The 27,125-nt window shown below is 43.8% G+C and overlaps 1 protein-coding gene across 2 annotated transcripts in view; it reads right to left on the reverse strand.

The window, feature by feature from the left end:
• The window catches only part of PRKG1 (protein kinase cGMP-dependent 1), a 1,007,212-nt gene that overhangs the window by 275,917 nt on the left and 704,170 nt on the right, over positions 1 to 27,125 (reverse strand). For both annotated transcript variants that reach the window (XM_053305274.1, XM_053305273.1), the window contains exons 6-7: positions 5,652 to 5,729; positions 115 to 209 (exon numbers count right to left, since the gene is read on the reverse strand). In XM_053305274.1, coding sequence (XP_053161249.1) covers positions 115 to 209; positions 5,652 to 5,729 — 173 coding nt within the window. The remainder of the gene's footprint in view (positions 1 to 114; positions 210 to 5,651; positions 5,730 to 27,125) is intronic.

A 27,125-nucleotide genomic window follows, 5' to 3' on the forward strand; every position in this document is an offset into this window, starting at 1 on the left:
TTATAATGGGTTGATCACACTGCTAATTTTTCAACCATTCAAGACAAATTAATGAAATATTATTATTTGAAGTACTGTAACCTTAAGAGCTTCTAGGTTATGTTTAATACTTACCCCTGGAGGGCCTTTTCTCCAAACCAGTCTCCTTTTCCTAAAGTACGGAGAAAGATTGGATCTTCCCCAGGCAAATCTTCACGGGTAACGTTTACCTGATTAAAAATAATAATAATTATAAAAAATGAAATGAAAGGATATCCGTTCTGAGATGGTGACGTGCGGTGTTCAATAGGCCTGTGCAATTATTGTGCTTCAAAGGACTGACACAAAATAATGTGCACATTGGCCCTGGCCTCGTGCAGAGGTGGCCATTCCCACTGGTCACTTCCACACAGAGTGGTGCTGTACACATTGCCAGGGAGGATTCTTAAAGGGAGCTGGAACCATGGGAAACCCCAGTCATGTCTGAAAAGTTGTGAGGGAACATATGCATGGAGTATAGGGAAAGGTAGTCCTTCCTAGCACTTTCCCCTTAAGAGCTGTATGGGCAATTTATTAGGACTGTGCAATCATTATTGGTCCGATAGGAGTAACAGGCTGATATGCCTACTATCCATGTGGTTTTCTTGGTAAAATACAGGAGTGGTTTACCATTGCCTTCTCCTGCGCAGTATGAAATGATGCATATGTTGTTGTCACTGAAGTGACCATCTGCTTCCAGCGCCTTCCTCTATCACTGCTGCCCAATATAGGTGCCTGCTTGCTTTAGCTGGGTAGCTGGGATGACCTTCGTGCTTTGGGTGACCTTACTGGGAGTATAGCTCCCGGTGTACTTCGCTCAACCCTCCCAGGAACACCCCCCACCACTATGAGACAGCATAGCAGGACTCGCTGGAAAGAGGGAAAGGGGAATAAAAGGCTGTCAGGCAGCAAATGCTGCCTGAAAAAGACAGGGGAGAGCTCACTCGGAGCTCTCTGGAGCCTGGGTGTGGGGGAGTTCACTCGGGGCTCTTCCAGAGCCCTAGCCACACCTCCATGCAGGCTTTGATGGCCCTTTCCATTGGCCGCCCAGGTTTTTTGAATCCATTCACACAATAGTGGCTCTGCCCCTGGATGCATACGATTATATCATGTCACATAAAGAGGCTATTTACATGTGTGAGCAAGCCAAATTTGGGTGCAATCCCGGTGGTTCACATGAGTGAGCAAAACCGGACTGGGCTCTCTTAGTCCGCCCAGAGACCAATGGATGATCATCTACAAGGAAGGGAAGGTTAACCCTCCTTCCCTGCAGTTAGCCTCAAAGCTCTTCTCACTGATTGTGAGAAGAGCTTCTAAGTTTCTCTAGATTTTATAACATGGAAAATGAAATTAAGGAAAGCAGTTTCCCTGAGGGAAATATTTCAGGAGAACACCGCCTCAGCTTCATTCTGGACACAACTCTCAGTATTCCTCCCCAACTGGGGTGGGTGTGGGTGGGGAGAAGAGCTGGTCTTGTGGTAGAAGTATGAATTCTCCCACTTGATAAGCAGAATCTGTGCTGGCTTGCATTTGTATGGATGATTATATGTGAGCACTATCTGCTGTAAGATATTGAGGCTCTTCTCATGATCAGTGAGAAGAGCCTGGATGGGATTTGTAGGGAGAGCGGGCTAAGCTCGCTCTTCCCACAGACAAGCGGTTAGTCTGCTCTGGGTGACCAAACCGGCCGTCCATACGACTGCCGGCTCCATTACATTAACCGGCAGGGGCTGGGGTGATCGGGTGCCACGCGGCTCCTGGAAGGTCCAGCATGCCCTGTGAGAGTGCGCGGGGCATGCTGGAGAGACCCCCCAAGCCAGGAGGCTGCTTTTAAGCCTCCCAGTTTGGGGTCTACCCATGAGTTGCCACAGCATGGCAACACACGATTGAAAAAAACAGGTTTGCAGAGTGCTTGCGTCGATGGTTTAAACATCGGGGTAGTTTAGCGGGTTACCCGCTATAGAACTACCGGGCTCGCAGCTGAGCCTGGTGGGTCTCATGATGGGAGAAAATCGGACTAGTCTCCACTAGCCTGATTTTCTCCCATCGTGTGAATAGCCTCATTCCCTTTAGGGGATAGTTCAGTGACAGAGCATCTGCTTACATACAGAACATCCCAGATTCACTCCCTGGCATCTCCATGTAGGATTGAGAGATACTCCTGCCTGAAACCTTGAACAGCCACCAACAGTCAGTGCAGACAATACTAAACAACAAGGAACAATAGTCCATCTTGTTATAAAGCAGCTTCCTGTGTACCATGCATTTTGATTTTGTTGTTGCAGACCTTTTCCTGGATTTCCTCTTCACAATTTAAACATGGGGTTGATTTGGACAATATTTCCCCACCTATTCCCAAGGTGGTCAATATGTGATCAGGAAGGGGACACGTCAAGAGTGCACCCATCGAGATGTCTTCCATCACATAGCCCCTGTTTGGACAAGTATTTGGTGTGCATATAGAGAAGCTATTCAGATGAACATCACCCTCATGTGATAAAGGGATTTGCTGGAAGAGTGTCAGGACACCCATGAAGGACATCTCAGCATGTTCCCATTGTAATCATGTGGTGGGGGGGCAGCATCAATCAAACTAGTCTACAGTTAAAAGAAATTAGAAGGGCAAAAAGAAAAGGAGATCTGATGACAGCCCAGTATCTGCTGTATCATGTAGTTTCAGCTTTACACCCTGCTACATGATTCACTTTAGTAACTCCAAGCTTGTAACAGATTTCACTTGAACACAGCTATCTGTCTTTCTAGTGAGAAACAACTGCAGGGACGACAGAAAAAAATCTATAGTTTACTTAACATAAAGGCCTCCTAAACTTTAATGCATTTGTGTAACCTATTCTTTAGACTTAAAGCAACAAATATCCAATATTGGGTCATGAAGTAGGGATGTGCGAATCGATTCATATACAAATCAATTTGTACCCGAATCTAGATGATTTGGGTGATTCGGAGACAAAACGAATCACTCCTGTGGTCCATTGGCTAGTTTTGGGTACAAATAGAATCTCGGCAGATTTGATTCTAATTGATTCGGGTTTCAGATCTGTCCTATTAATTTCCCCAGATTCCCAGCTTTCATTTTTTTAAAAAAGCTAAGCTCTAGCCCTTATAGAAGTGGAGTTATGGAGCAAAATGTGTGGTCACTATTTTTTAAGTGTTCGGATTCTTTGCTGTATAATAACTTTCACTCAATGAATCCTTATGAGGATTCATTACACACCTTCATTTCTTCTATTCATTTTGACTGTCAGACAGTGCCAATTGTCAACTGCCATGTGCCAACTAGTGAAAGTTATTATACACCAAAGAATCCGAACACTTAAAAAATAGTGACCACACATTTTGCTTAATAACTCTACTTCTATAAGGGCTAGAGCATAGCTTTAAAAAAAAACACAAAAAAACCGAAAGCTGGGAATCTGGGGAAATTAATAGGACAGATCCAAAACCCGAATTGATTCGATTCGGACCAGCCACAATTCGGATCCGAATCAAATTTGGGGTGATTCGGATGGGTCAGATTTGGATCCAAATTGAATCAGGGCTGTTTCGATTCGGTTACAAATCGAAACACAGAAAATCCGAATTGCACATCCCTATCATGAAGTTTAGTCAGCATTATCAAATAGCCTTTGCTGATTCTAATTTTTGCCTCCACATAAAGCATATATTCAAAGCAAAGTTCACATCTAGTAGATAAGAAACAGAAAACTGTATACAGATCATGTAGCTTAGAGAAGGCCCCGATAATAAGATGGAAGCAGTCATGTTTAAGTATCTTGTTCCTAGCAGCATGTCATATACCCCTCAAACAACCCCTATCCCTTATCCTGAAGCACTGCTAAGTTGACTGTGCCATAATTCTCACCTGGACAACTAAATAGGAGGCATATATTTCTTTCCTTGACCCCCTTTTTTCTATCTGAACAAAGAGGCACCTTTTAAAAGTGGCGATTCTTTTTATTTAGCAGGGGGAGAGCAACTGGCCCCATCCAACCCCAGCACAGCATCCCTCCAGTGGCTGCTGTGTGCTGTGCAGCTTGTGTGCTGCGCAAGCGGCAGAGCCTTGGGAATATATATATTTTTTGCATTATCAACTTTTACTAGATTTTACAATAACTTCTACATTCAATTACATTCATTTCCTAACTCTACACATAAATAAATGTTGACTTCCAGCTCACCTATCTGCATGGTTCACAATAACTATACATCTAGTCAATTGCTATAATAATTCAAAATATTCAAACTGCATTCAATACTGCTCGGTTTTTACCCAGCCCCTCCCCCCCAGCCGTGCCATTATTACTGGTCATGTGAACGACCTTAGTATGTAATTATACATACAGAAGCTATTATCATGATCACTGGAAAGTGGGCTAAGGGAGCTTAGCCCGCTTTCCAGGGATCATGGGAACCATCGGGTTTGCAGGAGAGCCTGGTGCTCCCAAGGTGGCTAGCCCGCCTAACTACCCCTCCCCTAAGACAAGGTTAATGGAGCAAGTGCTCCGTTAACCCCATCTTTTTGCTCATGTGTTGCTGCGACACATGAGTAGACCCCCGACCGGGAGACTGCAAGCAGCCTTCCCAGCTTGGGGGTCTCTCCAGAATGGAACGTCCGGGGGCCGCATGGGGGCCGCATCCAGGGGCTGCATCCTGGAACTTCTGGCGACAGAGCTGGCAGCCGATCTGGCCACCTAGCTACAAGCGGCTGCTCATCTGTGGGGAGAGCAGGCTAAGCCCGCTCTCCCTGCAGCAAGCCCCCAAGCTCTTCTCACTGATCATGAGAAGAGCTTCCATGTGTATTATAAAACAGAACGTAATTCAACAATCCAGACTGTAGTCAAATAAGAAGCAGGTTCAGGCAAGCCAGAATTGGAGTAACCTTGTGACGTCTCTAGGAGATGGGCTGCAGAATTCTTCCAGCTGCAACATATTCCTGTAATGACCATGGTTCATAGCTGGACATAAAAAGCTGCCTTATACTGAGACCCTTGATCCCTGCATACTATTGTCTACACTGACTAGCAGTGGTTCTCCATTGTTTCGGGCAGGGATGTTTGCTGGCCTTACTTGAAAATGCCATGAATTGAAACTGGGATCTTCTACATGCAAAACATGTGTTCAGGCATTGAACTACGGCTCCATTCCTTGGGAATTCAACAAGCATGTATAGAAACTTTGAATTTCTGAAGCAGTCTGCAATATGATCTGAGTGAGCTGAAATGCCAAAACAGATACAAACAGCTTAGTTGAACACCCAGATCTCCTGGACATGTTTTGCCAGATCATAGCCAGCGTGCTTCCATTTTTGTACAGATCTTGGGATCATTCACAGGAATTATTCTATCTCTGGAAAATGTAACAGAAAAACATACTTGTGGTGGATCTTACACATATTTTTTTTTCCTCCTAGAAAACATGTGAGTGCGTGTGGCTTTTTCAATTATTTTTTATTTATTTGGAGACATCTAAATTAAATGTGATACATTGTTTTAAAAAGCCCTTGCCAATGCATAAGAAGTTGTAGTGGTGTAGTGTTGGCTGGTGTAGTGTTCCCATAATATGCAACCACTACATATGACATTTGCTTTAAAGAGGATGCCACAAGAGCTTACCTTGCCTTTGCTGATTATGAAGAAAGTGTCGCCTCGAGCACCTTGCCTGATAATGTACTCTCCATTTTCATAGTGCGTCTGAAAAGAAAAGAAAAAAACCGAAAAAATGAATCAGAGCCTGTCACACAGCTTGCAGCTTTGCAGTTCCACAAGATTAAACCGCAGGGATGCAACAAGTCTCCCTGTGTTTTATCTAAATCTGGCATCTCATATGATTTAAGAGTCTACCTATATCAAGGGCCAAAGCAACTAAAAAGAAATATTTGCAACTTGCCACTGCTTATTCGCATCAGACTACACATAGCACATTATCATTACTGCACAAATTATTTATGCAATGATGCATTACAAGTTTATCTAATGCTGTTTAGGTTAGTGCTCCTGATGTTCCCTTTTCCTGTTATCAATGGCATTTTTCTATGCTGCTTTTATTCATACAAGTGATTCTTCCAGAGGTCAATCTTAATTGCTAACTCTAGTTTATATAACCTTTTATTCATTTATTTCTGTAATTTCCTATCACATGAAGCATTTTAAGTCAGGAATACAAATGCGACTTTTAAAGTCAGGAATACATTTTAGGTCAGGAATACAAATATTTATATACCGCTTTTCAACAAAACTTCCCAAAGGGGTTTACATAGATGCGAATAAACAAACAAACAAACAAATAAACAAAATGGCTCCCTGTCCTCAAAGGGCTCACAATCTTAAAAAACAAAACAAAACAAAATCATAAGATAGACACCAGCAACAGCCACTGGAGAGATACTGTGCTGGGATTGGATAGGGCCAGTTGCTCTCCCCCTGCTAAATAAAGAGAATCGCCACTTTTAAAAGGTGCCGGTTTGCTCAATTAGAAAAAAAGGGGGTCAAGGAAAGAAATATATGCCACCTATTTAGTTGTCCAGGTGAGAATTATGGCACAGTCAACTTAGCAGTGCTTCAGGATAAAGCATAGGGATTCCATGTGCCCCTGGTTCCTACATCACTCACCTGCCCAGTTGTCTCTTAAGCCAAGAGACAATTCTTCTTGGCTATGTCCTGGATGATACTCTACACATAATCACCTGTATCTCAGTAGTGCCCACACAGGTGTTGGCACTGATGGGCAGTTCCCAAGGGCCAAGTCCCTCAGAAGGGTCCACTATTAATTCTTCCTGAGAATATTTCTATGCTCATAGCTTTGTGTGGTAGTGGCAGAGAAATTCTCTTGGGCTCACAGGGCCAGCCATGAAACCCCCATTGTTGTGTGAGATTTGAAAACGTGCCCCATTTCAGCTGCCCAGGAAACACAGCCACCCATTCCGAGTGGTTCCTCATCACCATACACTCATAGCTATTTGATTGATTTCCCTTGGATAGCTCTTCCAGTAAGTTAAATACATATTTAGTTGGGGCAATTGACTAAATACATCTTTCCTCTATAGAACAGAACTGACAGTAATTATACCTGAAATTAATTTGGAGCAGTGAATGCAGGAAAACAAATTCGACTGGATATGGTGATAGTAAGTCCCTAAATCCATTAATATGTAACAAAATAATTGGCAAAAATTTCCAAGCAACTCTGAGACTACCTTAGACACTAGAGATTACAAATATATGTACATGTTAGATTTATATCTGGTCCAATCTACTAAGCCCAGAATGAACTACAAACTTTCAAAAGAAAAGAGAAAGAATATATATAATCATAAATGGATAGATAGCTAGAGCGATACATAGGTAGATAGTCAGTCTCTAAATTTACTGCCACTAAATGATTGCTGAAATAATAATAATAATAATAATAATAATAATAATAATAATAATAATACAAACAGACAAACATCTGCCACACAATACACCAGATATAACTAGTTGAGAAGAAAGAAAAACAAGTTAAAATAATCAACATAGCAATACCAGGGGATAGCAGAATAGAGGAAAAATAGAGGATAGAAAAAAACAACAAAATACAAAGATCTACAAATTGAAACTGAAAGGCTGTGGCAGAAAAAGACCACAGTAATCCCAGTGGTAACTGGCACCCTAGGCACAATTCCAAAACATCTTGAAGAGCACCTCAGCACCATAGGGGCCACAGAAATCACCACCAGCCAACTACAAAAAACAACTTTACTGGGAACAGCCTATATTTTTCAACGATATCTATAATAACAACAACAAAATTGATAATAAAATTCAGCCATCCGAGGTCTTTCGGAAGGACTCGAGGTCTGGATAAAACAAACCAGTCAGTAACACCTGTCTCACAGTGTAAAAAAGAAATAATAATAAGTATATGAAGAAGGTATATAATTATCATGATTTACATGCATTTAAATGAAAGTAAGCAAATTCTAATTTTGTCTTGCTACATTTTAATTTAACTGCTTTTTAAATCAAGTAAATGTAATAATTTTTAATCATCACTTAAGACAAGATGTCAAGTTTTGAATATCATGGGGAAACATGTTATACAAATTCAAATTATTTCAGCATATATTTCCTTTAAAAGGTTTAAAAATGATACTAAAGAGCCAGATTACTGATGCTGAACAGCCAACTTATTCCCCATATGGAAAGAGAATGTCAGAGAAGCACATGCCTAAATGCTATGCCATTGGCTGTTACAGAAAAGCTGAACTATCTACCTATTTCCAATGACAGTATGGAAAAGATGACTTTGTAAGCCTGAATCGCACAAACAAGCAACGATTCTCATGTTTTCTTAGCCCCACAGTGTTCAAGAAATCAGAAACACTCTGCAGCATTGATAGCAATGTGGCTATAAGACCCCAAACTGATGTGCTTTGAAACCCTGCCCCCCACTTATCATGAGGACCACCTTTATCTGAAGAACATTGTGAGCTGGGTCTCACAATCAGTGAGACCTGGTTTCAGGAGCACAGCAGGAAGAGCAGGCTAAGCCCACTCTCCCCACACACGAGCAGGGCGGGAGCCCTGGGCTGTTGGATAGGCCACCCACACGATTGCTGACTCTGTGAGGAAGCCGGCAGGGGCTGGGGGGGGCGGGGGCCGATTGGCCCCCGGAAGCTCCAACATGCCCTGCGCCAGTGCGTAGGGCATGCTGGAGAGACCCCTGGAGCTGGGAGGTGGCTTTTCGCCTCCCCTCCAGAGGTCTCCTCGTGAGTAGCCAAGGCACAGAGCTTTTCGCCTCCCCTCCAGAGGTCTCCTCGTGAGTAGCCAAGGCACAGAGCTTTTCGCCTCCCCTCCAGAGGTCTCCTCGTGAGTAGCCAAGGCACAGAGTTCCCCTGATTTTGCCTCATTGTGGGAATAGTCCCTGTATGTTCTGTATTTCTGGTTTGTTCTGTATTTCTGGTATGTTCTGGTTTTTCTGTATGGGATGAAAAACCCTAACTTCAAGTACACGCCGATGGGATCTGAGCTGTCAGTGACTGACCAGGATTGGGATCTTGGGGTCATGGTGGACAGCTCATTGAAAGTGTTGACTCAATGTGTGGCAGCTGTGAAAAAGGCCAATTCCATGCTAGGGATCATTAGGAAGGGGACTGAAAATAAAACGGCTAATATTATAATGCCTTTATACAAAACTATGGTGTGACCACACTTGGAGTACTGCGTACAATTCTGGTCACCACATCTAAAAAAGGACATTGTAGAACTGGAAAAGGTGCAGAAGAGGGCAACCAAGATGATCAGGGGCCTAGAGCACTTTTCTTATGTGGCAAGGCTACACACCTGGGGCTTTTTAATTTAGAAAAAAGATGACTGCGGGAAGACATGATAGAGGTCCATAAAATCATGCATGGTGTGGAGAAGGTGGAGAGGGAGAAGAATTTCTCTCTATCTCTAGAACCTCTCTAGAACCAGGGTTCATCCTATGAAATTGATTGCGGGAAATCTAAGACAAACAAACGGAAGTACTTTTTCACACAATGCATAATCCACTTATGGAATTCTCTGCCACATGATGTGGTGACAGCCAATGACCTGGATCGCTTTAAGAAGGGTTTGGATAACTTCATGAAGGAGAGGTCTATCAACAGCTACTAGTCGGAGGGCTGTGGGCTACCTCCAGCCTCAAAGGCAGGATGCCTTGAGTACCAGTTGTGGGGGAGTAACAGCAGGAGAGAGGGCATGCCCTCAACTCCTGTCTGTGGCTTCCAGCGGCATCTAGTGGGCCATTGTGTGAAACAGGATACTGGACTAGATGGGCCTTGGGCCTGATCCAGCAGGGCTGTTCTTATGTGGCAAGAGATTCTCCTTGTGATTCAGGGTGCCCAGGTCTCCATTAACAGAGAAAACCCTCTCTTCAAATATAGGGTTTGTCGCTTCAGATAAACACTGTTCTCATGGTGAGCAGTGGCAGGGTTTCAAGGCACTTCATTGTGGTTGTGGGTTCACAGACATGCTCTCATGTATACTGTGCCAGGTGACAATGTCCACAATTGCTTGGCCACCTGCACACAGATATCCTGTTCCAGGGGTGAAGCTATAATTGAGTGGACGGGTTCAGAGAACCCAGGGTTCCCCAGCTCCTGAGGGTGCCCCAGCAAGTGGGGGTGCCCCAGCTCCTCCTCCCTATTTTCTTCATTATCTCCCTCACTGCAAGGGGCCGCTGGAGAAAGGAACACTCCAGCCCACTCTCCCCTAGCTACCCCCCTGGCCTGTTCCATTTCTCTGAATGTCCGTTTCAGAGATATTCTGATCTATTCCTCTTATCAGTGTAGGCTCATTATTCCCGTCTACAGATCCTCATATGCAGCGGTAGCCTGCATGACTTCATGGAAGGATCTCGGCACATTAACTGGTTTGAGAAGGAGTAGAATAGCAGAAATCAGCACAGAGAGTGGGAGAATCTTGAGGCACCTTGCAGATATCAGGCATAGTGAACCAATGTACCTGACACATTTTTTTAAAAATCCAACCTGGAAGCCCCTCCTTCATAGGTACAGAAGGAATTAACTTCATGATATGCAAACAATGAGACCAGCATTGCAATGGATTTTGATCAGACACTGCAAAAATTACATTGGTACAATTATTTGCAAATTAAGGCTGTGTGTGTGTGTGTGTGTGTGTGTGTACACACACACACACACACACACACACACTGACATTGGGGGTCTTGCAGCAAAATAGAGGCTTTATAGAAAAGATTATTTTAATTCTGTTGGTGTAAAATGACTTATTTCTTGTTTATGCTTGAAAACTATCACAGTATTTTTAATGTATGTACTACTGTCCATCTATATGACACTTTATAACTGATGAGATAATAGGTCCCTGCTCTTAAGGGTTCACAATCAAAAGACAGACATACACAAGGGAGGCAGAAGATGAATGGAGGGGGAAACAGAGGCAAGGTAAAGATGGAAAGAACATGCAATTATTTCATGTCCGCAAAATTGGTCTTAGTTCCAGTAAGTTGTTGGAACAACTGGGCTGCCCAAATGTAACTTCAAAAGCAAAAACCATCCAGACAAATTAAAACACTTAACTCATAAGAACAGCCCTGCTGGATCAGGCCCAAGGCCCATCTAATCCAGCATCCTGTTTCACACAGTGGCCCACCAGATGCCACTGGAAGCCTACAGGCAGCAGTTGAGGGCACGCCCTCTCTCCTGCTGTTACTCGCCTGCAACTGGTACTCAGAAGCATCCTGCCTTTGAGGCTGGAGGGGGCCTATAGCCCTCTGGCTCTGACTAGTAGCTGTTGATAGACCACTCATCCATGAAGTTATCCTTCTTAAAGACATCCAGGTTGTTGGCTGTCACCACATCATGTTGGGTGATGAAATGTTGGGAGATTTGATTATGTAGTTCCTGTATCTCATCAATTTGGCCCCTAAGCTCACTGCAACCACTGGTTTAAGGCACACCCATTTCTGTTTTGGAATGTGCCCCCTGTGACTTTTTCTAGGTCTCAGGAATATCGATCACTTACACTGAATAACTCTGTGAAAAGTAATGAGATCCCTGTTTTTAAGGAAAATAAGAGTCAAACCATGTGTGAACTAAATTAAATTAAATCTCTTTTAAAATTTGTTTTATATTGTTTTAAGATGATTTTTAAGTTGTTGTTCAGTCCCCAAATCTGTTTTTAGCACCACCAGCAAAGCTATTATTAGTGCCAATCTTTAGAAATAGTCATTGTTCTTCAGTTTAATTTTTGTTAGGACTAACTACCAAAGTATGGCCAACAACTATTTCATTGTTTAATGTTAAAATTCTATGCATTTATTAATGGGATGGTTATTTGTTTGTTTGTTTTAACTTAGGGGTCAAAATGGGGATTCTTCATTACAGAAAAATAACACCTATAGAGAGACCCTAATTAAACATATTTAAATAACGTAACATGTCACTGACACTGTAGCTAATTATGAGTCTCTCCACATGAGCAGTGTGGAGAGCTGGATGGGGTTCGGCAGGGAGAGCGGGCTTGGCCCATTCTCCCCACAGACAATCATGGCGCTAGCCCTGGGTGGCCGGATTGGCTACCCACACAATAACTGGCTCTGACACGGCGCCGATTGGGGCAGCGGGAATCGGGAGCCAACCAGTCCCCTGGAAGTCCCAGAACACCCCGTGCAAGTGTGCGGGGCATTCTGGGGAGACCCCTGTGCTGAAAGGCTTGTTGGAGCCTCCTGGTCAGGGGTCTCCTCGTGAGCTGCCGCAGATTAATGATCAGGGAAACTCACTCTGCTAACCTCATTTAATGGGGGGGGGGATATTTAGAAGGGTTTGCTGTTGGGGGTTTGCTGTTCACTCGAAAAGACAATTATGCTGGGAATAATCAGTGGAAGAAGGAGGTGGGGACAGCCTTGTACTTGGTGGCTGGATATTATTAAAAATGACACTGGAATGACCGTGGTGGAATTAAAGGAAGCTGTACGAAATAGGATGGCATGGCGTGCATTGATCCATAGAGTGACCGAGAGTCACACACGATTGAATGGATAAGAAGAAAAGCTGTTGGGAGCTGCACAGTTCCCATTGCAACACGCGACTGCTGGAAAGCAGGCTGGGCTCCTTAGCCCACTTTCCAGCAGTCGTGAGAATAGCCTCAATGCCTTGAACTGATTCATAATATCTGGGGGAAAATGTTTTGGTTTTGTTGTTTTCTTGTTCCTGTTCAAGCTTATGAACTTTTGGCATAAATTACTTCTACAGATCTTTTAAACACACTTAAATTACTTCTACAGATCTTTTAAACACACGTAAATGAATTTCCTGACAATAATAATATCTTAAGGCCTTTGTTTTGCTGCCTAAAGCAGAACTTTCCTTTTTTATGCTTACCTCAGAAAGTTTCTGAACCTTGAATACTTTTCTCTCCTCTTACATATCTCCTCTAAAACAGACACTCTCACTCTTTTTTGACTCCATGCTCCTAATCATTCTAGCTGGCCTTCTCTGAACTACATTCAATCATTCAATGTCGTTTCTGAGATAAGGTCACCAGTATGGCACACTGTATTTCAGGCAAAAACGAACCATTCACTTATATAATAGCATTATGATGTTTTCTACATTCCTCTCCATTCCATCCCATATGTCCCAAGCAATCACCAAAGACAACACTATGTGACACAGTTGACAATATACTAGTTGCATAACTTATTTTGCTCCACAAACTGATGAAACTTCAGCAATTGACACTGAATTTCATTTGCTAAATCACTAAGGACTAGAAGGGCAAGCATTTTTAAATTCCCACCCTCACTCCTCTATGAGATTAATTGATCAGCTCAGTCCCTAAGGGCTTGGGGGAATTCTCTAGTACAATATGCCCCTGATGAATTTCTGCCCAATGCATCTTTGATCAAGAGAAAGCCTGGGTGCATGAAGCCTCATTTCTAAAGCCTTCATCATATTCCAGACTGTACAAAGTCTTTACAGCTTATATGGCGCAGTGGTTAAGATGGGCACCTGGTACAGACTGGTACAAGATGTTCTCAAATATCGATAAACAAAAAAGTTATCAGCACATGTCCAGAGAGCTTCAGATCTGTTCATATATAGCCTTACATTTTTGTTTGCCCTCGAGGATAAAAAAGCATGCCGACAAATCAAGTAAGGTACAATTTTGACCCATAGCTGCCCTCTTCCAGTTTTCTTTTTAAAAATTTACCACCACCAAGTCTACTACCTTCAGTTGACTTAAAATTTCCTGTTCCCTTAAATAACTCAGTCCGCTCTCCATTGCTGTCCCCAAAGCCTCCATCCACAACAATAATGTGTAGCCACATCCAAATCCTCTCTTTCCCATAATAGTTGATATCCTCTTATGCTGAAGTCAGTGAAGAATAAACCTATCTTTAATCTTGGTTGACTTCTATGAAGTTTCCTCACTAATAGCAGGAAGTGAAACTCCAGGATCATATGAGACAGAAAACTTAAGCAGCGTTGTCAGTAATCTGAAATTGGATCTCTCATTAGCTTTAGTGGAAAGTAATTTGCATATACCAATGAGTAATATGGGAACTATAATAGTCACTCACACCCATGTTTCCAGCAATTTTTATGAGTTGCTTTAGTCTCTGAATCACTCTCTGTGAGTTTACATACCCACTATTTGTCCTCAATAGGGCTGTCAATCTGTTATTAAGAGAAGTTTGTATACATAGAGGAAACCCCAAATGGGTACTTTTTGTGAAGCATCCAAGAAAACCTTAATATGTTTTATGGTGCCTGGCTACTGTGGATTATTTGTTTTCTCTCAACTAAACAATAAAGCTCTTGATAATTAACATATTCCTTTTGCTTGTATTCAAACACAACCCTGAAGCACAGTTAACATTTTAATTTTTTCCTCTGAGGATCATGAAAATTGTTGTTAATTTTTGAAATCCTCACAGGAGGTTATGGTAAAATATAGTAAATATTTTTAACAATATTTTTACTATATAAATATAGTAAATATCTACCTGACTCATCCTGGATTTAGAAGGAAACCTTACAACACCTTCCACAAGTGAGTTGGTGTTCAACCACAGTTGTATGGACTAGTGCAGACACAATATGCCAGATCTAGAGGATCAGTGAACTTCTAGTCTTCCCTCTTCCATGCAAATCCTTCCTTTCTTTCCTTGTCACTGTTAATCATATTGTAGCATTAGCATTTTGTATAGATGCTAATCATGCCTGATAGGGATGTGCACGAACCAGTTCGCAGGCCATGTTGGAGGCCTGTGAACCAGTTCGCTGGTCCGACAGTCCAACGGACCGTCGCTGGGTGTGTGTGTGTTGCTTTAAGGGTGGGGAGTTGTACTTTCCCCTCCCACTGCTTCCCCTCCTCCGGCACTCCAGTTTTTAGTCCAAATTTCGGGGCGGCAGCAGACCTCCCTGCCGCCCCTGCCCCCTTGTTGTCTGATAAAAGTGGAAGTAACTTCCGCGCATGCACCCGCCGCCACCACGCACATCATGCACATCGTCACGCAAGCTCCTGTACACTGAATCTAGGTACAATAAAAGAAAAGAAGCCTGGCAGGCCTCCCACCCCACTTTTTGTCTGCTGCCTGCATTGTGGTTCTGAAAGTGCAGGAGGGATAGCAACGTTGACCACAAGAATTATCTAAGATTTGCTGCTTCTTTTTTAAAAGGGAAAAAAATGGAGATTTCTTAGGCATGCCTTGTTTTCTGGCACCTTCTAAATGGAATGCTTTCAGTACATCTTAGACAGGCACACAAACTGCATTTTGAATAACTGAATGGACGGCCAAACTGGACATGACAAGGGGGTGCTGCTGTAATCAGATGTAATCAGAAAGCAGCTATGGGGCTGTGGATTATTATCAGGGTTGTGGAAATTGTGGAGCGTGATGTGAACCTTAGTTTGATCCAGCACGGCAGTTCCGTATGTGCTTAAACGATAGAGAATACTCAGGATCTCTCCACAAACTGGAGTTCTAACTATGCAAAATATGTTAGTTGTCCATGCGGATTGTACTTTATTTTTTAAAAAATGTAGTTTGCTGCCTCCAGTGTTGGCTGATTGTCATGCCCTGCTGGACACTCAGCACAATTAGCTATCTAATATCCTACCTATGGTGCTGATTGTGGCTGAATGTCCAGTGGGCCGTGGTGCCAAGTCAGCACATGATCACAACATTGGCTTTCACAGGAGTGTGTGTGTCTCCATCTCCCAACTTTCAGCAGCATAATTAACATCACCCAAATGTGAGAACCAATCCAGTATGAATGAGATTCATAATGTTCCCTGAGTATGGGCTGATTTTTATGACTGGGCGATGTTAGCTATGCTGCTGAAAAGTTGGGAAGCAGAGGCATGCACGCTCCTGTGAAAATGATCATGAGCCAGCTCTAATATCAGCTGGGTGCCATGCCCCACCAACAATGATCAGCTATTGAAGATCTGATCTATGGTGCTGATTATGGTTGAATGTCCAGTGAGCATGGCACCCAGGTGACATTGGAGTCAGCACACAATCACTTTATTGGCTTTCATGGGAGCATACACACTTCTGCCTCCCAACTTTCAGTGGCATAGCTAATATTGCCCGATTGTGAGGACCAGCCCATTTCTTTGCAAATTCAGAATGTAATGTAATTTAATTTAATTTAATCAGGTCAGGCACCAGGGACTTTGGGGAATGTAATTTTCTCAGGTGGTTTGAACCCCTAGTATAGATGAGAGGTAACCTGGGTACCAGAAAAAGAGGGAGGCCTTGTAGAGAAGCCTCCAGAGAGATAGTGCCTCTACCACTGCCAGGTAAGTAGGTATGGACAGTTGGACAGGGTTGAGAGGATTAGAGTGGCATTCTGTGAGCAGGGATTTCTACATTCTTGGAGCTCCTGGAAGATACCACTGTTTTCTGTAACTGCTTCTTTTCCACATTACACAGCTCCCATGACTAGTGCGAGAGGTCATTCAATCAGGTTTCCTAATTGTGACTCACACCTATGCTTCAGACTTTTCTTCTGGTAGCACAAAGCAATCTAAATAAACCTACTTACAACAGGGACTTTCACTTACATGGGAGATAAAAACATACAAGTTATTGTATAATGTTTTTATAATATGAACAAAGGAGGAAAAACATAATGTCCCATTTTCTACGCATTCCCCACCCTTCTATTCATACACTGGGCTGTGCAACAACTCTTCAATGCAGCTAGTATCTCGGCTCCTTGCACAAACTGGAATCAAGAATACAAGCACTGCCACTGGGCTGTATCTGAAGAAAGTCAACCCAATCTAAGCACCACTGAAATCAATGAGACAAATTGCCATTGATTTCAATGGGACTTAGTAAATCCTGACTTTCTAAGAATACAACCTACATTGAGTCAGATCAATGGTTGATCATTCTGTCTGTTCATTTGGCCAGCTGAATGCTTCAGACAAGCAGGGCATGATGTTGACAACACCCCTCTGGTTATATTCCATCATTCAATAGTAAGACTTTTTTAAAAATCTGAAGCCAATAGCTGAATCTTGATCAAGCAATCAACTGTAGCAGACTAATAATCACAGTAATTTAGGATAAGTGAATGGGGGCTAATCATCTAGATAGGCTGGTGTGCTTGAAGTCCACCAAGCCATCAGAAAAAAAACTAATCAGGAGTTTTAAAATGAGGGCGGCAATTCTGTCAGTGGAACTTACACACATATAATAGTGGAAAAGATTGCATCCCAGAAGAACAATTAAGTCAATGAGCAGAAAATCAGTTCAGTGGAATAAAAATAAATCATAATAAAAATGTTTTCAGGTTGATAATTTAATTCCTCTGGTTACTTGTAATCAGTCGAGGAATACGTGCCAGCTAAGAGAATAATTAGCCATTGACAAAGCCAGAGAACAATAAGGAGGTCTGCTGATTGTCAGTGAACACGTTGCAGGAGGCAAGTGATGGATGCATCTCATACTACAAAACTTTTCAATAGACCTTTGCACTGAATACTTATCATTATTCTTGTTTCTTAAAATTCTATCCTGCTATTAGACAAGATCCAATAGACCCTCCAGGTGACAACAAAAATAAAACAAGGAAGATGAATATATACTACAGTTGATTAAACAATTCTTAAAAGAATTCTGCTGTATAGAAGGGACCGCCCTCCAATATTCCATCAGAAGCTTTGTACCGTAGAATAAATATGTTTTAACTTGCTTCCTAGGAGTCATGAAGGAAGGAGCCCCATATATTTTAGGGCAGGGAACTCCAAAGGGAGGGTGGTATCAAATATGACACTTGCCAAAGTCAGGACATGGAAGAGGGCCTTTTGCAGATCTGAATAAATAAAGAAACTTATATAGAATAAGATACCCAGACTCTTTAGGGCTTTTACAGGATAAAAACAATGAACAGCTTACTTTATTGACTGGGGACTAAGTGAGTTACTGATATTTTAGATCAAACATCCGTAAGAGAACATTATGCAGAAGCAAAGAGAGACCTCTTGTAATACCCCTGTGTAAAGCAGCAGCAATGCTTGGACATCTGAACCTCAGATGCCTTGAACATCACCATAAGATACATCCATTAATCCAAAAAAAGTTGAGAGTTAGCTTTCCCCTCTTGATTCTACCTATTATGGGCTATGATCAGGACAAAAAGCATATAATGGATATAGAGCGCCAAACCAATTTAAACAGGGTCCAGAATTTTCTCATAAGTGAAGGTCTTACATATTTACCCTCCCCGGTGTGATATCTTACTCAATTGGAGTAAGTCCCCAAACACAGGAAGGCATTCACCTTGGCACATTGTCATGCCATCCCCTCAGTTGTGCTTGAAGGCCATTTCAGAAAGATCCCACTTGCAGAGCAACAATGCCCCTGTGGCTCCAGGCAGACTGAAACAATTTAGCATGTCCTACTTCACTATTTGTACAGTCGTCCCTCGTCAACCATGAAGGTTCCATTCCAGGAAACCCTCACAGTGGGGAAGCAATAGGGAATAATTGAAAACAGGGGTTTGGGGGCATCACGGTCGCGAAACGACTGAAAAATACAGTAAAAATAGAAAAAAATCTCCCTGACCCCCTAAAATCACCCTCTGACCCCCGCTAATAATCCCCTGATGCCCTAATCTCCAGAAATAACCCCCTGGACCCCTCAAAAAGCACCCCTAACCCTTGAAAATCACCCGGAACCCCTGCAAAATCACCCACTGACCCCTGGAAATGACCCCCTGACCCCCCCAAATTTCCTCAAACCCCCCAATTTCAAAAAAATCTTGCCAAACCATGGATACTTGGGTCACAGTTGGCGAGGGCAGTCACAATTTTCCAGTTGTGGATACTCAAATCTGCAATTCAGAAAACCCTGATTGGTGAGGGACAACTGTATTACAGAGACATTCACTCTTCCTTTATCCACCCATTGCTATGCAAGTACCCAAGACATTTGAACCATATCTATGTCTCTATGTTGCTTTTAAAGATGTGCGGAATGATTTGGGTACAAAACTATTTGTACCTGAATCTGGCCTATTCAGGTGATTTGTAGACAAAACAAATCACCCCTGTCCAAAATTGCCAGATTCAGGTACAAAACAAGCCACCCCTGATTCGGATATGAAAAATTTGGAGATTCTGACCTCCATTTTGTAGCAGGTAGGGTGGTATTTATTTTATTTATAATTTATTTATTACATTTATAAACCACCCCATCCAAAGGCTCTTGACGGTGTACAACAAATTTTAAAAGACATAAAAACATACAATTCAAAACACAATGCTAAAAACAATATAAAAACAATTCAAAAACAATTAAAACCATTTAAAACCAATTAACATACTTTAAAAAACACTTTACAAATCTTGGAAGGCCAGGCCAAACAAATATGTTTTTAGGGCTCTCTTAAAGGCCGACAGTGAGCCTAAACTGTGGATATCTGCAGGGAGTGCATTCTATAGACAAGGAGCAGCTACAGAAAAGGCCCGGTTCCGAGTCACCACCAGACGTACTGGTGGTAACTCGAGACAGACCTCTCCAGATGACCTTAACGAGCAATAGGGATCATACTGAAGAAGGCGCTCTCTAAGGCAGCCCAGACCCAAGCCGTTCAGAGCTTCAAAGGTAGCTGTCTGTTGCACAGAAACAGTTGCCTGTTTCTGGTCTGAAAGGTCTGAAAGGCTTGGGTCCAGGCTACCTTAGAGAGCGCCTTCTTCGCTATGATCCCCATCACTTGTTGAGGTCATCTGGAGAGGTCTGTCTCGAGTTACCACCAGTACGTCTGGTGGCGACTCGGAATCGGGCCTTTTCTGTAGCTGTTCAGAAGTTTAAAAGAAATAACCAGCACTTTGTATTTAACCCGGAAACACATCGCCAGCCAGTACAACTGTTTTAAGACAGGCATAATATGATCTCTCCAGGTTACCCCAGACCAATCTGGCTGCCGCATTTTGAACTAACTGAAGTTTCCAAACTACGTACAAAGGTAGCCACACGTAGAGCTGCAAGTAGAGAATCTTGCTTGGATTCAGCTTCCATTTGCTATCCCTCATCCAGCCCATTACTGCCCGTAGGCAGGCATTTAGGGAGTGAATGCCATTTCCTGATGATGATGATGATGAGGAGGAGGAGGAGGAGGAGGAGGAGGAGGAGGAGGAGAAAAAGAGTTGGGTGTCATCAGCATACTGATAACACCCAGCACCAAATCTCCTGATGACCTCACCCAGTAGTTTCATGTAGATATTAAAAAGTATTGGTGACAGAATGGAGCCCTGAGGGACTCCATATAATAGCTCCCATTTTAAGCAGGAACTGTCACCAGGCTCCACCACCTGGAATCTGCCTGAGAGATAGGAGCGGAACCACTGCAAAGCAGTGCTTCCTATCCCCAGTTCCTCCAGGCGGTCCAGAAGGATACCATGGTTGCTGGTATCGAACACCACCGAGAGATCCAAAAGAACCAACAGAGTTACACTCCCTCTGTTGATTCCTTGGTAAAAGTCATCCATCAGGCCAACCAAGGTAGATTCAACCCCATAGCCTGCTCTAAAGCCAGTTTGAAATGGGTCTAGATAATCGGTTTCCTCCAAAACCACCTGGAGCTGGTTAGCCACCACTCTCTCAATCAACTTGCCCAACCATGGGAGATTGGAGACCGGCCTATAACTATCAATTACTGAGGGATCTAGGGAAGGCTTCTTAAGAAGTGGTCTAATCATTGCCTCCTTCAAACAAGGATGCATCCTACCCTCCCTCAGCGATGCGTTAATGATATTAACTAGGCCACCTCCAACAATTGGAGATTGTCTTTTTTTGTCTTTATCTTGTCTTTTTTACAATCTTGTTTTTAAATTTTGCTGTAAACTGCCTTGGGATTGTTTTAATGAAAGGCGGTATATAAATTTAACAATCAATCAATCTCCCTTCTAGACAGAAGCAGCCAAGTTGGGCAAGGCTCCAGAGAACAAGTGCAAGCCCCAAGCAGCTGGTCCACCTCATCAGGCATCACAGATTGAAACTGATCCAATCTAATACTGCAAGAGGGATTACTGGACACCACCTTAACAGAATCTGCAGAAACAGTGGAGTCCAAATCGGCCTGAATACAGGAGATTTTGTCTGCAAAGAACCCATTAAAAGCATCACAGCAGTCCCCGAGGATTGGTTTTAATTGGGAGGAGCCTGAATCAAAATCCTCACAACCTGGGACAGCTCTGCCAGATACGAACCCGCAGAAGCAATGCACCCAGACCAGAATTGTTTTTTTGCTGCTTGCACCGCCTCTGCATAAACCTTCAAGTGGGCCCTATGCTGTGTCCTGTCACATTCAAGCCTAGTTCTCCTCCACATGTGCTCCAGTCGCCTACCTTGCTGCTTCAGACCCCATAACTCCTCTGTATACCTAGGGGCCACTTTTAAAGCAGATCTGAAGGGACGCTTAGGAGCGATTGTGTCTACTGCCCTGGTGAGTTCCCTATTCCAGGTTCCCACCAGGGCATTGATAGAATCACTGGCAGGACCAACATCAAAACCTCCCAAAGCTTTTTGGAATCCTACTGGGTCCAACAGCTGTCTGGGGCGGACCATCTTAATAGGTCCTCCACCCCTGCAGGGCTGGGTTGTGGCTGTGAAACCAATCTTAACCAGGTAGTTGTCTGTCCATGACAATGGGGAAACCACCGGATCCCCCACTCACAGAACAGCCCCCTGATCTGAACAAAAGACCAAATTGAGTGTGTGGCCAGCAACATGAGTTGGTCCTGAAACTAGTTGGGATAGGCCCATAGTTATCATGGCTGCTATGAACTCCTGAGCCACACCAGAACAGTCAGCCTCACAATGGATATTGAAGTCCCCCAGAACCAAAAGTCTGGGTCACTCCAACACAAACTCTGAGACCAACTCCATCAGCTCAGTTAGGGAGTCAGTAGGGTAGCAGGGTGGACAGTACACCAACAGAATCCCCAATCTATCTCTAGTTGCCAGCCTCAGAAAGACACACTCATTGTAAGTCAACAGTCACCCAGGGGCCCTGGTAATGGAAATGTTATCTGTATGGACCACAGCCACTCCCCCTCCCCACCCACAACCCCTATCCTGCTCCACAACAGAGTAATCTGGTGGAAGAAACTGGGCCCAAACTGGGTCACTAGCCTCCCCCATCCAGGTCTCAGTTATACAAGTCAAGTTGGCTCCCTCATCCATGATCAAGTCATGGATGATTTTGGTCTTATTCTGAACTGACCTGGCATTGCAAAGAAGCATGGCAAGGTTCTGTGGGAACTTGGAACTGCTGCCCAAGGCCAGAGAGCTGGCAGGGAAGCTGAAAGTGGAAACAGTTACTAAATTACTGATGTCCCTTCCTCTGTAACAGCCAGCTGCTCTGCAAATGCCAATTCTTCTATTCCCCATCACAAAGGTAATAGCTGCCCCAGAGCCACGGGACACACGCCCAGCATCATTTTGCCCAAGAGAACCCAAACACATGAGAACAAAAGGCCTGGCACAACCCAATAAAAGGGAGGACTAACAACTTTCAATCCAGACCTCCAACCCCACCTTATAACTTTCCCCCTTCAAACCCCAGTCCCACACCACAGGCCCAGCACCAAAAGCCAGCCCCCTTCGGCAGCCGGCTTTGGCGGCTGCCTACAGGCAGTCCGCCAGCTATGCCTCCAGGGTGCCTTCCTCCAATATATGCTGCCAAGGTCTCCAGAAATTTCTCCTCTCATGAGAGATCTCTGGTCCTTGGGGACAGGTGGAACAAGTCAAGCACTCAGATAGAAGGCACAGATGGAATAGGGCAGCAATCAGGCTGCCACAAGCTGGTCCTTCAGAAGGTCTGGGGCTGCAAAAACAAACCTCCTCGACTGAGACAGGAATGCTCAAGCAGGGTGAGATGGCTGTTGTTCGTCAGGAGAGGTCAGAGAGTTGACAGAATCTACCCACTTCATCTCTTCACCCTCTCTGACCTCCAAGACACTCTTGGTAGTGCCCAATGTGTGGAAGCCACTACCCAAATTTCAAAGAAATTGGGCAAAGAGGTGATTTTAAAAGAATTTTTGAAGTTTACGCGTCTTTAGGTTTTCTCCCATAGGGAATAATGGGGATTTTAGCAGCCTTATAGCTCCACGTGGGGGGCACAATGGGGGGGGGCACCACGGTGGCCCAGAGTGGGTTGTGGTGGGTGGTAGTGCTCAATGGGTGCAAGGAAGCTACCACCCAGATTTCAAAGAAATTGGGCAAAGGGGTGTTTTTTAAATGATTTTTGAAATTTACGCATCTTTAAGCTTTTCCCCATAGGGAATAATGGAGATTTCAGCAGCCTTAATTATAACTCCGGGGGGGCGGGTGGCACCAGGGTGGAACAGAGCAAGTTGTGGTGGGTGGTAGTACCCCAGTGGGTGCAAGGAAGCTACCACCTGGTTATAAGCCTAAATGATGCATTTTACACCATGCACAGTTAAGTCCTTAATGAGGACAAGATCAGTTATCGAACCAGCACAATGTGTTGCAATGAAGCTGAAAATCAGAGCAGGTAGTGAAACAGAAAAATGAGGGCCTACACCCAAAGGACAGGAACACGAAAAAGGAATGAGGGAAAATCATTATTTCTTGGAGGTGGTGAAGAGCAGCAGTTAAGAGGACAAGCAGCTAAAGACAGATGGAGGGAGAAGTTACTTCAGGACACAAAGAAAAGGGGAAGCCCGTGTATCATCAGACCCTCAAGATTATCACCCTTTAACACAAAATCATATCATTCAGATAATTTGAATCACTGCTGTTCAGACTAATTCAGCTTTGTTCACGTTGTTTTCTGTTCATTTTCATAAATATTGTAAAAGAATGGGGACAGTTGCACAACCGAAAACTGGGTAGGGCAAGTATTCTACCCAGGTTTGGGAGCTGTGTGTGCTCCCAATTTTTGGTTGTGTGGGTGCAAACAACTAAGTAGGTGGAGAGAGAAGTGACTGTGTGGAAGCAAAGTAGGAGGGAAAGGTGAGTCAGATAGTGTCGTACCCAGCTCTCATATCCAGCATTTGACCAAGGCAGTAGAAAAAGCTGTCCTACCCAGCTTTTCCTCATACCTTGATTCCACACAATCACTTCTCCCTCCTACCTAGTTAGTTACACCCATACAACTGAAAAGTGGGAACTCACACAGCTTCCAAAACTGGGTAGGACACTTGTCCGACCCAGTTTTTGGTTGTGTGAATGACCTCAATGTTTATCCCCAGTGGCTGAGATACACCTTTCACTATTCTGAATCTATTCTGAAGTTTCCCTACTCTTCTACTCTCACTAGCTGTGGAGTGTACCTCTCACATGCTTAACATTAAGAACTTGCTGAAGTCTTTTGGAGGCTGCTAAGCACCTTGAAAACAATCAAGCTTCTTCTATAGTTCTATAATTGCATTTAACAGATGGTGTGACTCTGAACTCTAAATGTAAGCTTCCAATGTCTAGATTCTGATCAGTACTTCTCAACAAATACCAGTACTTTGCTCAGAAACACACATTCTTCCTACAATCTGTATGACACTTCGCATGACTCTGTTGTGTAAATACATCCATATGCAATAAATAAAGAGGCAGGTCTCACGATCGGTGAGACCCGCCTCCAAAGGGTTTGCGGGAAGAGCGGGCTAAGCCCGCTCTCCCTGCAGACAATCAGGAAGCCCTCCCCAGGTGACCGGATTGGCCGCCCACACGACTGCCGGCTCCATCACGGAGTCGGTGGGGGCTTGGGAGTTCAGGGGCTGTGCAGCCCCTGGAAGTTCCAGCATGCTGTATGTGAGTGCGCAGAGCATGCTGGAGAGACCCCCGATGCTTTTTAGCCTCCCGGTCAGGGGTCTCCTTGTGAATTGCCACACCATGGCAACACATGATCATAGAGTGCTTGCTCCACTAACCTGGGCTTAGAGGAGGGCTTTGCAAGCAGGTTACCAGCTATGCGGCAACTGGGCTCGCCTGCAAGCCTGATGCTTCTCACGACTGGCTAAAATCGGGCTAGGCTCCACTAGCTCAATTTTAGCTGATCGTGAATAGCCTCAAAATGTTATCTATCTATCTATCTATCTATCTATCTATCTATAGCAGGGCCCTGAGAAAGCACAGGAAAGCATCATTCACGTTCCCCATAGGGCCCAGATCCAACATCTAGTGGTATAACGTGCATACATAAGCTTTTATATTCTGCTCTGTATGTGGGACTAAGGATTGTGCCCCATTTACAAAGACTGGCTTACATTTTGCGCAAATCCCCATCCATGTAAGAAAGAGGTGTAGGCACTGAGCTACTCTAAAGCATGCTCATACTGCCTCTGAAGTCAGGGTTATAAAATTGCAAAAAATGGAATTGCAAAAATGCTGTACTCTCATCATTCCCAGTGAGAGGAGAATCAGAACGGTTTTTTGGTACTCTTTAGTAGGCAAAAAACCTACTAAAGGAGCCTTCAGAAGCAGCACAGGTATGCTTTATAGTGGCTCGGAAGCAACATCTGTGCCTCTCTCTTATATGGATGGGGATCTGCACAGAATGTAAGGCAATTTAATTTATGATTTCTTAAATTCTCAAATTAGTTACAGAAAGGAAGAATGACAATGATAGAGCTTTAATACTCCTTCCGTAATTCCTTAGATCAGCTTCCACAAACATTAAACAGGCAATCAATTTATTTTGCATGGTAGAGAGCGCAAAATATAATGTAAGTCAGTATACTGCTGTCCACATTTTTCTTAATTTGGAACACATTTCATTTGCTTAACTCTGTCACTTTTGTTGTGTTGCCACAAGGAACAAAACTAATTTTCTAGTGAATTACAGTTTGGGTGTGTGTTTAAAGAAAAAAGATTAATTGGAGCTCTTCATACAATCTTACTAACATACAGCGATAGAGTTCTATTCTTAGAGCCTATATTGTGAGGTTCACTACAAAAATAAAATAAAATTGGGCCTTAAAGGACACAGGTATCAACAAAAGAGTTATTACTTATGCCAAAGGGGAAACAGAGCCATTGCTAAGTTGCATAGCCTTAAAATATATGCAAATAGGTTTTTACAAACACACATTTCCCCTTATTCAGACACTGAAGGATGCTGATTTAGGCTTCTTCAATAAAGGCAGCACATTCACATAGTGCATCCACATCAGGCTGTGAGTAGCGATGTACATGGAACCGGTTCCGTACACTCCTGGGAAGGCAGGGTGTGTGTGTTTCTTTAAGGGGCAGCACCCTAACCCTACCTGCCAGCCCCCGCCCTGCTGCTTCCCCCTCCATTGGCCATCTCGTAAAAAGCGGGCAAGTGGGACTGCATCATCCCTCCCTGGTCAGCATCACCACAGAAGAGTATGATGCACGTGCGCACGCACACCGATCACTTCTGTGGCAATGCTGACCAGGGCACAGAGAGGGACGCTGCAGTCCTGCGTGCCCACTTTTTATGAGAGCGCAAGCAGGGGGAAAGCAGCAGTGCGGGGGCTGGCAGGTAGGCAGCACCTCCCCTGCCCCGTAAAGAAATCCCCCACCCTCTGAACTGACTTGAATGCCGGTCCATGGAACCGGTTCGGCACTCCTAGAATGGAGCGCCGAACGGTTCCGTGCACATCACTATTTCCGAGTATGACTCTGTCTGATTAACTAGAATGGCTCCCTTTCTATGTGGGAGGAGCAATTTGTTCACACAGAATACTGCCACTCACAATGCATCTGTTAATTGCAGTGATTACAGTTAACTCTGTTATCCACAACCTTGTGATAAATCAAGTCATATTCTGGGAAACCTGGCAAGGGTATGTGCTTGCGTGCACACACAGAGTGCTGCGCAGGGACATAGCTATAATTGTAAGTGGTGGAGAACAAATGTCCCTGGGCCCCTGAGGGAAGGGGGCCTCCAGCTGGCCTCTAGCTTGCTCTTCACCCTCCTACCTTACTGAAGAAGATGATTGTGGGGGAAAGCCTATCTTCATCTTTTGTTCCAGGGACCACTACAGCTTTGCTATGCCCTTGGCACTATGTCATAAGAATAAATATCATTACAAATCTTCTTTTCACATTGCTAATATGGCTGACTT

The sequence above is a fragment of the Hemicordylus capensis genome, chromosome 3 (genome assembly GCF_027244095.1).
Source record: "Hemicordylus capensis ecotype Gifberg chromosome 3, rHemCap1.1.pri, whole genome shotgun sequence".
Classification (NCBI taxonomy): Eukaryota; Metazoa; Chordata; class Lepidosauria; order Squamata; family Cordylidae; genus Hemicordylus; species Hemicordylus capensis.